Raw genomic sequence first — 13,982 nt, 5'->3', positions numbered from 1 at the left:
CATTCTGAGTAAATTCTAGAGACTGTTGTGTGTGAAAATCCCAGGAGATTAGCAGTTACAGAAATACTCAAACCAGCCCATCTGGCACCAACAATCATGCCACGGTCCAAATCACTGAAATCATACCCCCCCACCCCCTGTTCTGATGGTTAATGTGAGCATTAACTGAAGCTTCTGACCTGTATCAGAATGATTTCATGCACAGCACTGCTGCCACACGTTTGGCTGTTTAGATAATTGCATGGATGATTGTGCCAGATGGTTTGAGTATTTCTGTAACTGCTGATCTCCTGGGGAGGGAGGGAGGTCAGCAGAGAATGGTCAGACTGGTTTGAACTGACAAAGTCTACGGTAACTCGGATAACTGCTCTGTACAATTGTGGTGAGAAGAATATCATCTCAGAATGCTATTGGCACTTTTGGCACTGTTTTGGTGGCACGAGGGGGACCTACACAATATTAGGCAGGTGGGTTTAATGTTGTGACAGAGGTCATATCATGAGGAATCAAATTTGGACTATGTAAACACTAAAAACCACTGAAAAAAGAGCATTTATTGAACTTTAGCTGCCAAAACAACTTGTTCTCAACTCTCGAACTGTCTGAAGTCAGACAGAATACATCAAAAAATTACCATCTGCATTTACATGCCTGTTGGCCTGCTCAGTCACAGTGATGTAAAAAGAGAAAATTAAAAGGAAAATTATAATGAAAAACTAAATTATGAGCAGTTTTGGGCATATATACCTGTATTAATGTTATACAGTATGTGGACCTCAGGAAAGATTTTGAAAATTTTGACAAAACCACTTTAAAAGTTGAAATGCCACATGGTTGAATAAAACAGTAACTTTAATTGTATATGTGGGGAAAAACACACACACACACACACACACAACACACACACAGGAATATAGAAATGGCACAGCTTAGTATCAAGTGAGTACAGACACAAAACATGTAGCAAAAAACACTAACTGAAGCTCACCACTTCTAAGCGTATTTTCCCCTGTTGTGCAAAACCAGATGATCGGAGGGTATAGAGAATTGACAGTGTTAGAGTAGAAATGTCAGAGTAAAGATGCTATATAATGTACTTTGAGGAACCTCAACAGTGTGAAAGATAAAATCTCAACTTAAACACACAACACACAAAAGGTCAACATGTGAAGAAAGAAAAATCAGATCCCAGTTTATTGTTGGTATTACCTGACTGTTGAATGCTGCTCACTGTATCTTGACTGGCATCCTTTGCATCATAAAAGGAATCATAGGTTATGGTAGGTATGGTAGAAGAACTGGGACCATTTTCCCTGTCATCACTCTTCATCTTCCTCCTCATCTTTACCTGCCCAAAATAAATAGAACAGTATGGAGGTAGAACTATCTAAGCCCTTGATAGACTTTAATTGAACTTTTTTTTATTACTATTATTACTACCACATATTAAATATTGGTATTTCAGTGATATGATTGAGGTTTTGACCTTTTAAAAAATCTACTATTTTGCATAAGTGACACAATTTGTGCTTTTGTTCCTTAACTGAGCCTGTGAAAGCATCTTTAGGTAGGTAGCCTACCTTTAATTTAGGGCTGGGCACTGAGGTGCTGGATGCCACATATTTCCTCTTTACAAATAACTTGTAAGTGGCAGAATCATTGTTCTTTAAGGCAAAGCACCTCCAGGAGGCCTTAACCATAAGAGCACAAAAAAACAACAACAACAGGTTGACTCTGGAAGGTCAGTTCAGGGAATATATCTACTGACAAAAAAATAAGCTATGTGAAGTCTATAAGCTACTGTAAGGCATACCTGTATCAGACATGCAGCTGCAGGGATTTGCCTGTTGAAGTGTTTTTGTCTCTGTTTCTGCTGTACCTTCAGAGCAAAACCAGAGCCGAGTATTCCCTGTGGGGAAATACTGTGATTATTCTCATACACTGGCCTGCTGTGCGTAGAACAATTGTTCTGGCTATTAAACTACGACCTTGAAACTTACAGCAGGGAGGGCAAAAAATGAGATGACAACTATAGAGAAACATGATGCGATAGTCTTCCCAATCCAGGTCTGAGGGACCTTGTCTCCATAGCCAATAGTCGTTACGGTTACCTGAGCATTTGTACATATAAAGACATTTGACATTCAACACCCATTTCTCAGCATGATCCAATTCATGGCTATATGCCTTCAATTATCCATGCAATAGCCATTGTGTCTGTGAAAGGCATGGGTTGGGATCTACCTACCACACCCCACCACAGAGCATCAGCATAACTGCTGAACTCTGTGATACCATGATCATCTACCGCATCCTTCTCTGCCAAATACACAAAGTAGGACGAGATGATGAGCCCCAGGAATCCGATATAAAGAGTTGCAATCAGTTCCTTGAAAGAGGAAACAGACTTTTTAAAGTACTCTTAAAATTAAATGTTCTTCAATGGCTTTTAGCATAACATTCAGAGGCAAAGAACCCTCTTCTTATAAAGACCAATTTTTGCAATATGCGGTTATTGAGTTGGCTATATGGTTCTTTGTTGATTATAAAGTCCTTAAAAGCCTAGTATGTAAATTGTGTCATAATTTATTCACTCTCATGTTGTTCCAAACTCATTTGACTTTCTTCCACTGAACACAAAAGCAGATACACAAATAAGTTTTTGTTGAAAAACGCATTGATTTCACTACATTACTCCTCTCATCCACATTGGAACATGAACCAAAAAATTTAAGAATTTCAAAAATGCTATCCATTACTACCTAATTTGGAAAACGATGACATTAGGAAACTTAAATCAGAGGTTTCAAATGAAAACTGATTAGTGTGAATGTGGCCTTAGGCATAAAATTAGGGACTGACAGCCTCAGTTCTCATGTATCAAAGACCAGCGTCAACATTCTTCAAAAAAACAATTCCATGGAAGGAAAAAGTCAAACAGGTTTGGAAAGACATGAGGTTAAGTAAATGACAACAGAATTTTCATGTTTGGGTGATTTTGGTTTAATGTTACATTATCAATTCTTCAAATCAGCAGCATCAAAGAGCCAATACAACAGTGGTTTTCAAAAGATCTAGAGTTTAAAACATTCTTTTTAGATCATAAAAGGTTCAAATGCATCATCCTCTAAAAACCTTCTACGAGTGTAGAAACACTGCAGTGTGTCTTAGTTAATGTGCTGTTTAGGATCCCCCACCTGCCGATGTATGTAGACAACTGATCCAAGCAGCCGCCATGTTCCTCCTTTTCGATCCACATGCAGCATCCGTAGGATCTGAAGGAAGCGGACTCCTCTGTAACAAACACGGTTGCATCAAAGTCTGATTAACGATGTGCTTTCAGGGCCAAAGAGATTTTAATGACTTGAATTACATTACCTGACAGCAGAGGTGGCAAAAACCTGACCTTTAGAGCCAAATGCCAATACAATAATGGAGGCCACTACCACAATCAGGTCTAACAAAAAGAAGGATGTATAAAAATACAACAGCAAAATGTAGTTTAAAACAACACTGCTCATTAAATGCATCAGAATTTTTAACAGAAATTCATCCATTCACCAATAACAGAGATGGGTTTTCGGGCAAAGCGAAGCCTTCCCAGAATTCCTACATATTTACTTCTGCATCCTGCTGACCACAGGCGCACCACATACTCCACACCAAACAACACTACCAGCACTAATTCCTGCAAAACGAAAGAGATAGAGAGAGAGAGAGAGAGAGAGAGAGAGAGAGAGAGAGAGAGAGAGAGTGTGTGTGTGTGTGTGTGAGAGAGAGAGTCAGAGAAAGACACACTGTGCTTACACAAAAATGAATTAAATGCATAAATCAGTGACACGCTGCACTCCCAACAATGAGAAACTACTGTGAACACTGTGTAAACTGAGAATGATATGAGAAATGATTGGTAATGAGAAATAGTTGTGACTGAGACATAATGTAAAATGCTATGCTAGAACACAACACTAAGTATAGGGAGGTTTATTTGAGCAATGAGTTGACAGCTTTGAGAGTGGGTTTAACAAAACATCTTTACGGAAAATGTGAACAGTTGTCATTGTAGCGTTCTTCAGCTATCTAGAAATACTTCATGAGAATAGAATAGCCTTTTTTTTCAAATATTTATGAGGTATGTTGAGAACAAAATCCTCCTCTGTGTCATTCACCTATTGCAGCTAAGTGCTGCAATCCCATGACTGAGATGCATAATGGCAGCTTTTTGGATAAATAATCTATTGAATTAGAGTGATTTGTCTTTTGTGTTGGATGGAAGCTTAAAGTTGAATTCATAAATTGTTCATGAATCATTTAGAATGTGACATGCTCACAGAATGAATCGCATACCTCAAGACAACCAGAGTAATACATGGCATCCATTTAAAACATGCATTTTAAGGCCTGGTGTGATTTGTTGAAGGTTGTGTGAAAACACAGGACGGCTGGTTCATGGTCATGGCTAACAACAGCAGTTGCCCTGTCTCCTTCTTATAGAAGTGAAAACAAAACAGGGCTAAGAGTCTGCTGAGCGCAGGCCCTTTGAGAGCTGCGAGGAACCAGACATGTATGAGTTATGAGGCTGGCAGTGAAGCCCTCTGTTACAGTCTGGAGAGCTGGATCCAGGCTATAGGTCTCGGTTTGAGAAGGGACTAAGGAGAAGCTTGGTCAGCTGCCTAGGTTGGACAGCTCCTGGCACCTAGCCAATAGCTTAGCTTGTCTAAAGCCCCCCAAATAACTAAATGTTACAGGCACAGCCCTGGTCTGTGGGAACAGACAGAGCATGAGAGGTGAAATGGGAATGAGAATGCCAGCACCTTGTTTAAAATGCAACATGATATTTCAGGTAAAAGATCTTATTCAAAGTAGCGCTGTATTTTATTTTTGACGGGAATGAAAACAAGACTGTGAGGGATTCTGTCTCTTCAATGCCATGCACTGTATAAAGGTTTTAGGTCACATTTAATTTTTACAATGTGTGTTTCTGGAGTTTTATTGACCATAATTTTTTTGGGAAAGATTCAATGTTTCATCAGCTGAACGATCAACACCAATTTAAACAACAGCACAACCCATTGAACAGTCTGTAAGTCTATCCCTCACATCTCCCTTTCTCACAATTTCATTCCCATAAAAAAATGAAATAAGGTGCTACTCATACACCTGTCATAAGATTAATAAGGAATAATTCATGGCATTCTTATAAATGGGTGAGACAACATCATTTTTTTCCTAACATTTAATGAAGGAAATATCCATGTAGAAAATATTAATTTCTTTCATTTTGTTTTGTCTACTGTGTAAAAATGTGTAATTGCTGGCTGACAATAGACTTTATTCACAGAGGTGACATCTTGGATTATTGATGGGTATGACAACAAGGCTGTGTGGTATAGATTTGCAGTCTCGTCAAAGGGTTGTACTGTGATTTTTAATTGTTTTGCTGACGAAACATTGAACAAATATTTTTCCAAGGAATTCCAGTATGTGAAAAAAACAAAAAACTCCGGACAGCATGAATGTGAAACATTAGATATGCTCTAGAAGCTTTTTGATACTTTTATACAGTGCATGTCACTGAAGAGACTGTAAACTGTCCCTCAAAGCCCCATTTTTATTTCCATCAAAAATCAAAGACGGTGACCCGTGAATAAGGTGGCAGTCAACTATCGAGTAATATTGCATAAACACATTATCTCTCTGCTATATTGCCTTGTCCTACATAATGTAATTTTTTTGTGTAATTATTTACATTGATATTTAGATATTGCCAGCAGTGTTGCCGTACTTTAGAACGGACTTTTACATATTTTTGAATTATTTTTTGTCTTAGACAAAGAGCACTCAGAATTATATTTCAAGACCGGTCAAGACCACAACTTGGATATCACTAAATTGCCTGTGCATTGTCTGATTTATTTGTTAAGATCATTACTGTGACAGGATGTAAAACATCCTGCTTCAAATGCAAGCAATAACTTGACTCATTTCTATTTTAAATTTGTGTTACTGTTATAGGCTCTCACCCCTCTCAGCTCCCCTTCACACGCGCTCCAAGAAAGTGACTGCAGGAGACAGGAGAAGAAACCGTGGCTGTCTGAGAGCACAGCATATATTTACATATGTTATGAACAGATGTGGCTTACTTGTCGCGTTTCTCTTATAAAAAAAATTGAAAGAATATGATAAACTGTTACATACAATTATGAAAAGCAATCTGTTTCAAACAAGTCCAAAAATACTGTGATACAATGTTTACATTCTGAGGTACTGTAATCTTCACACGCATTTGACATCTGAACCAGTGAATGGAGGCCTGGCGGCTACTCTTGGGCCCTAGTTCCTGTTGGATCCAACCTCTGTCAGTGTGACTGATGTGTTTTTATTCTCTCTATCAACAATGCGATTTTGACCCGGTGCGACTTATAGACAGGTGGGAATTTATTTCCGGAAAATACAGTAAATAAATAAAAAGTAAAACATTATTTTCTGTGCAGTTGTAAGAATTAATTTGCGAACAAAATCTACAAATTGAAAAAGACACAAATTTGTTGGTTTTTCAATATCCAATAAGCGCGCTTGGCATCTGTGACCTCAATTATGTTGTGACTAAACAAAATCCAAAATAATTCAAAACTGTGTTACATTTTAGCATCTTCAAAGTGGCCACACTTTGCCTAGAATTTGCAGACATGTACTCTTGACATTTTCTCAACCAAATTCTTGAGGTATCACCCTGGGATGCTTTTTAAACAGTATTGAAGGAGTTCCCATCTATGTTGGGCACTTATTGGCTGCTTTTCTTTATTATTTGGTCCAAGTCATCAATTTAAAAAAACAAATTTATTTTTAAATAAAATTGTTGTTTTTTAATTAAATAAATTTATGTTAGCACAATTATATTTTTGTTTACAAACTAATTTCAAACATATAAGCATACGCATTCAAAAGACTTTTAAGATCATGAGAAATATTTCAGGCAAGTGACCCCAAACATTTGAACAGTAGTGTATATATATATATATATATATATATAAATTACATTAAATACTTGATTTAATGACATGTGCAACAGTAATAAAGCACATTTTTTAATTACCTTACAGTGTCCTTTATTGTTTGCAATTAATTAAAAACAAAAGAAAACTAAAAACTAAAATGATCTAAGGTTGTGTTGATGTTTTAATTCTGTTTTCTAACCCTCTAATTATATACGGTATCTAATTAGGGGCACCCATTCTGTTCACTCCATGCTCCTGGTTCCTTCGCTTGGTATCTAATTAAATCTAGGCTGTGATCACACTGACCAGCTGTCATATGAAAGGTCTGGGTGGATGGCCAGTGGGCGACATAGGCCATGGGATCAGCATTTGGGGAGGGGGACCCCAGATGCAAGGGCCTCTCTCAGATACCATGGCAATGGGATATCCCATCCAAATCACAGGGGGAATGTGGCCGCCAGGGAGCGCAGCGGAGGGGTTGACTGTAGTAACAGCAAGGGCCAGCTGACCCCAAGTCATTAATCTCATAAGATTCCATTAAATATAAAAAATGGACTTAATATGAACTGCAAGATTAAGGCTCACTGAATGACTAGCCTCCTTATGCTCTAGCCTCTGCAAACACTTGAAGTCCATTAACAAATAATACCTGCTAACATTAACTAACTCCTCACACTGCAGAAGAGAAAGGCACAAAGCAAATACATGATTACTAGTGTTCCACTGTAAAAGATTCACATGGCATTTGTGAGGATTTGGTTTTGAAAGCGACACAGTAAAACATTGTTTGAGAAGATACACAGTCTTATCTATTTCTCTACAAGCCCTAACATCCTGATACACACACAAAAAGGCATTAGCTACTGTGGTGGGGGAGGGGTGACTGACTGCGGTGTTTTGAGTTCCCTATCAGTGAAAATAGAATTAAGGTGATTTGTCCTAACACTCTGGGTAACCCCTGCATTAGAAATTAATATTTACAGTTTTTTTCAATCGCTTTATCTCATTTTTTCCTCATTGTCTTAACATTCTCTAAACTGTAAGTGCAACTGTTTTATGGGACATCACAACTCTATCTGTCAGTAAATTGACCAATTCTAACTAAATTAAATGTTTTTTGGTCATTGTGTGAGCCGTACAGGTCAAAATGTTTAGATGTTTTTCACCATGGCAGTCAACCAAGGAAATATTTGATGTATACAAATTTAATTTTTTGCTCTACTTTTTCCCTCTACTCTATTTTGTATAGTCTACTGTACTATACAAGAATGTCAGTTTTGCCTAGCTGAATACTACTGTGTATTGTGAGTTTTTTAGATACCGATTTCAGCAGTAGGTAAAAGTGTACTGGGAAAAGTCAATAATGTACAATACTGTAGTACACAGAAAAAGGATATGCACATTTGTATGTATACAGTAGTTTCTTTTGTAGTAATGTGTTAAATGTAAACAGAAAATTCACACTTGCAATTTTACAAATTTCTTACGTGTAAAGTCACACATAGTGAACAGAAATTGCCACAAAATGGCATCCATGCAAAAAAACAAAAACAAACCCGCAACATTGAAAAAACCTGTGGTAGTTCTGTAAAAAAATAATAAATTGCACCTTCTCACAGTACATAACATTACAAGTTCCCATCTTTATAGTGGACATCCTGTCACTCTTGTTGGTCTGGCTGCCCTGAGTTGGCAGACATCACAAACATGTCATGTCATAGATATTTATGGAATATACATGTATGTCTGACAGATTTTTATAATTGAATGGATCATTTTGCATGTGATGCTCACATAATGAAAGAATGTTTCATTATGTGGTGGTGGCGTAGTGGCTAAAGCACAGGGCTGTTAATCAGAAGGTTGTTGGTTCGAACCCCATGGCCACCACCATTGTGCCCTTGAGCAAGGCACTTAACTCCAGGTTGCTCCGGGGGGATTGTCCCTGTAATAATTGCACTGTAAGTCGCTTTGGATAAAAGCGTCTGCCAAATGCATAAATGTAAATGTTGTGAAGAGTATGACAATTTCACTGAGAATCAACTCATCAGTTCTGATCAGCAGCCCATGTGCATTTAGTTACTGTGCAAATTGTAGACAATTGTACTTAGTCTTTTGCACACATGCCAAAACAATTTGCTTAAATTAATAAGAAATTAAATTCATCTAATGTAGGCAAGACACTAATTGTTTAGAGATTTGAACTTACTCGAGAATTGAGCCAAAGCGATTGAGAAAAAAATTGAAAAAAAAAAAACTCCAGGGGGTAGGAAGTCCTTTAACCTGACTATTGCTGGTATCCCTACATGCAAATAACCACACCTTATTCCAAATCAAGAGAGGAGCACCCTTGTAAAAGTGAATATTTGCTGAATAATGTTTAGTTCCTATTAACCTCCCCAATCACAAAAAGTCTACAAAGCATATTTTAAACCAGGGTTAAAACATAACAGTGAATAGCTAAAATAAAGCAATTTCAACTAGGAAACATTTCATCACTGTGGAGGCATTTGTCTATTTACAGTTTTATTAGCATTGCTGGTGGGCCTTGGTTAACACTAGGCTCTGACAAAGAGAGATACATCTGTGCTCTGTCCAATTAGGGGAGGGTTATATCTGTAGCTGATGATTGTTTGGAGTAGGAGTTAGCACCTTGTGGCAGGCTACTGTCCTTCCAACACCTAGAGACAGAGACTGATGATGTGTTATCACACTTAGCATATAGAAGACGTTTATTGGCATATGCTTCTTCGTGGGGAAAGTTGAAGCATGTGAGATCACAAATATTTAGTGTGGAATTTCTGAAGGCTTGTAGTGTCATGTGTGACTTCCAGCACCTATGTACAGTGTAATGTCCTGTGTGACTTTCACCGCCTACCGCTCTTGCACAGGTAATGATCACCTCTGATGCTTTACCCCAGAAGTGTGACATACACAATAGACTTTTCCCCCATAGAATTGTGTCAGTTAATAAGTGGCAAAGGCATGTGTGTGGCTGAATGTAGTGCTAATGTTCAGTAGAACAATGTCATGTTAATATGGATTAACAGGACCTATCAAGACTGTTACTGGCTGACACTAGAAAAGGAGTTAAAACATTGATCCAAGTTAATGGTTAATCTGCATTTTGCAAGATTTGCCTGATAAGCTTTAGCTTAATTTACATAGGGTGACAATACGTCCTCTTTTTCGGACCTTAAAAAAGCATCTAGGATTTGGCTTTAGTTGCATTATGATGTGCATCTGGTCTAATACTTAATGTAACTTGCATTGCTTTAAAATAATAGTAATAGTAAATGAAGGAACACTTATGGCATCAAATATTTCATTTCAGTACATGGACATCAAAAGAATGTTGGAATTTTGTATATATATATATATATATATGTTATGCTAATAGGGTGTCTTCTTCATTTTATTAAAGTTTGCATTCATAGTAACACTGTTTTGAACCCTGTTATTCCACCCCATCCCCACTCACCCTTGAAAAAAATAGGTGTCCTCTTTTTGGAAAGCCAGAATATGGTCACTCTAATTTACGTATTCTCTTAATGTAAAGCTCAAAATGGGAATTGCCGTTACTTACATACACTTTCTTTGCTAAAATTAAGTCACATAAAAATCTGGGTTGTATAACATTTTTGATCAGCAGTTTGACCATCAAGAAAATATTTTGAAAGGGGCATGTCTGCTTTTGTTTGCATCAACAGCTGTGAGACGCAATGTAGAGTGCCATGTCTCATTAAAATAGGGGTGTGAATAGAGTAGGGAGTGACATGGTGGTTGCGTCTACAGGAGGGTTTCAGCCCTTTAATCAGGGATTCTACTTCCTGTGAGAACAGCACGAGGTGGCGTGCTAGAACTGCTACTGGATGGATGGATGAATGGATAGATTAGATAGATCTCCACATCTCCGGTATAATTGGGTTGCTTTGGTTCATTGCAGAGTTAACTGCCTCTCTAACTAACTTTGCAATAATGAAAACACCACGATTTAGACAATACCTTTTTTAAATGTCAATGTCAGTATTATATACTGCCTATAATATTATAATGTTATATTATTAAATGCATCCCCTGAATTGCGATCCAGGCAATATCTTTTTTAAAAGGTTTATGTCATAATAATATTGTAAAACATTGTTTTTACTGTGGATTGATGACAGCAGCCATGCTTCAGATCATTTGTGAGTTATTCTTTGGGATTTTTAAGTCCTCAGGAGGACTTCTAAGCTGTCATAGGTTTAGGAGTTACTTTAAGCATCAACATATTTCATGAATTACTCCTAATTTTACCTAAAAGTCCTAATATTAGGAGTGACATGCCCCTAATTTTTAAGAGTGGCTCCTAAATGTCTATGTTATGGGGCTATTATTAGTTTTAAGAATTTTTGGTGAATACAGGCCCAGGTTTTTTTTAACTTCCTAATAAATATTACCAAGCCAATCAAATGGGCTCCAGCTAATTTTAAAGTAACTTTTATTCAATGATTCCCATCTAAACTGCTATGATAATTCACCCTTGTAATCAGTTACAACATCTGTAATCTAATCTAATCTTTTAATTATGCCATCACTTCAGATAGATAAACTTGAGTATGTGAATGGGATCAGTGATCAGTCTATAAACAAATATACTCAACTGTCATAAAACTATAAAATCAGCATTTCAAATTAAAGTTAAACAAATTTCTGTGACAGGATTTGGGATATTGGTTACAGGTTAACATCTGGTGTGTCTTGACAGGACGATTACATAGTCAGTTATTAAACATGTTGCTTCACAAAATGAATGAAAGATACTTTAATAAGAAAACCTACAACTGTTTCTTGATGTCATCAATCTTTAAAAACCTATGTACAATTAAAATTGGATACTTTTTACTCTCACAGTAACCATACTCTAACTTAAAAATTACTGTATATATATCAATACTCAGTACATTCTTTACCCCTGCAAAATGCCTCACATATTTGAAATGTAGATGCAAAAATGTCCTTGAGGTTACAGATGTTTCCCCCTTTCATATCAACACTAGGTTTCTTTTATTATATTCTACTCTAGGCCTATCTATAGTGGGTTTAGTGGCTCTACATACATGTAGTGACCTGTAGTTGTCAGAGAGGCAAGTGTTGTTGAATGCTTTGCTAACATGAATTGGTTTGTTTGAATTAATTAATTTAATTGAAGTATTTGACATAAATAGGTGACATGTTTATCAATAGTGAAGGGAAAATGTGCCCATATAAAAAGTAAAAAAAAAACTGGTATATCCACTCATGCTAAAAGTATGGTATTCGATTTTTTATGGCAGAGTTACCCTTCACAAACAATAGACAACACATGTTGTAAGCTTGGTTAAGTCCAGGGCTGCTTTAGCTGGCCATGCCAGATAGCTAATCTGAAAAGGTCTGTTCCGCATCAAGCCCTAGACTCTGTGGAATTAACTTGTGATGTGAGGCATTGCCTAATGAACACAGCGCATAGATTTAATCCCATTAGTTGGTGGCTGGATTGACCTCTGACATGCAATCACCACATTATAATTTCTATCCCTCCCTTACCCCTTTTTCTGCTGGTCTAAGACAATTGATTCTCTTTTTCCTTCTTTTGTCTCTGTTCTGCTGTCTATAAACAAGCAGCGTGAGCTTGCAAACAGACATAATATTGCATAGGGGACTTTGACTAATGTGGACATATGGCATTGAGGCTCTGGACCATTGACATACAAGCAACCTATTGTCTTGAAAATTGTATTGATTATGTTCATATTTAACATGGCCACTGACGAGAGAAAATGCTTCAGCAAGCACACTAATTATTTGACAGATTATGATCTGAGTATTGATCAAACAAAGCCCCAAATGCACTAACAAGGTAGCCAGAAAAGCTGCAATGAATTATTGAACAAAGTTAACAGAATTATTGAATAATTATATTCTGCCAGTATAAAAAATAAAGCATCATCCTTAGTAACTCTGGCTTTGTAACTGCTTGTGTAGTACAGACTTTGTGGTTACTATCCTACAGGGTTATTTTAGTAATAGCTAAAAATAGTATCATTCTGTGTTTTCACGCATCAAACCCATCAAGGAAACTTACGCATTGATGCCCTCTACTGGAGAGTGCCATCAGATTAACCTAAATCTACATCAGGGCACAAGCTGAACAATTATTTTACAATTGTATTTATTTATTCAATAAATTGAAAGTCTAAAGCAGTGTGACTCACCACCCAGAATAGTGTTTTATTAGCCAGTGATTGATACTCATCAATGGTGGACAGCACACTGAGGTTCAGGCAAGAAAGCACCATGAGGAATCTGCAAGAGGGAAAATAAGATTATGGCATTTTAAAATGTGTATAAATGTGCATATACTGTAAATGTTTACATGAGAATCAGTACATCTTTTAAATACACTACCAATCAAGAGTTTGAACACAACTGACTGAATATTACTTTCAAAGATCCCCTCCAAAGACCACATCGTAGTACAGACCTTCAATCTAGGTCAACTGTCAACATACACGCCTCTGAACATACAACACACAGTGGATGTACTTTAGCAGGATGAATCCTTAATGTGTTTTATGTGTAACAAAAATAATACATCTTTTAAATGAACAAACTGTCATTCACTTCCATTTTTGTGGTTGAGAACAACTCTTTGTTTACGCTATTATGAATTACTTCAATCAATAACACATAAAAGACACTCATTTGTGCAACGCGATCACACAGGAAGTCAGCTTATTTCTAACTACCCTAGGATCGGCCACATTATGCCTGATTTGAAGGTTGCATTTTTCACTCAAACATTACATTTTTAACTCCACTGATGGTTACGTTTAGGTGTGGTGGGGAGTACTGTTTAATATATATATATATATATATATATGCATCTTTGCTGTATTACAGCCTGAAGAGTTGAAAACACCTGGCTTCACAACTAGCTTTTGGCACCCCTCCATTAACATACCA

The 13,982-nt window shown here is 37.0% G+C and overlaps 1 protein-coding gene across 1 annotated transcript in view; it reads right to left on the bottom strand.

Moving 5' to 3' along the window:
* LOC127660947 (potassium voltage-gated channel subfamily KQT member 1-like) overlaps positions 1 to 13,982 on the bottom strand; it is a 48,411-nt gene that overhangs the window by 26,284 nt on the left and 8,145 nt on the right. Inside the window, exons 3-11 of the mRNA XM_052151487.1 lie at positions 13,232 to 13,322; positions 3,562 to 3,688; positions 3,379 to 3,457; positions 3,198 to 3,294; positions 2,249 to 2,389; positions 2,001 to 2,111; positions 1,814 to 1,909; positions 1,581 to 1,691; positions 1,210 to 1,348 (exon numbers count right to left, since the gene is read on the bottom strand). Of these exons, the coding sequence (XP_052007447.1) occupies positions 1,210 to 1,348; positions 1,581 to 1,691; positions 1,814 to 1,909; positions 2,001 to 2,111; positions 2,249 to 2,389; positions 3,198 to 3,294; positions 3,379 to 3,457; positions 3,562 to 3,688; positions 13,232 to 13,322 (992 nt within the window). The remainder of the gene's footprint in view (positions 1 to 1,209; positions 1,349 to 1,580; positions 1,692 to 1,813; positions 1,910 to 2,000; positions 2,112 to 2,248; positions 2,390 to 3,197; positions 3,295 to 3,378; positions 3,458 to 3,561; positions 3,689 to 13,231; positions 13,323 to 13,982) is intronic.

This window comes from Xyrauchen texanus, chromosome 1 (genome assembly GCF_025860055.1).
Source record: "Xyrauchen texanus isolate HMW12.3.18 chromosome 1, RBS_HiC_50CHRs, whole genome shotgun sequence".
NCBI classification, from domain to species: Eukaryota; Metazoa; Chordata; class Actinopteri; order Cypriniformes; family Catostomidae; genus Xyrauchen; species Xyrauchen texanus.
Note: the sequence above shows the minus strand (reverse complement) of the source record. Positions and strands in the feature narration are given on the sequence as shown.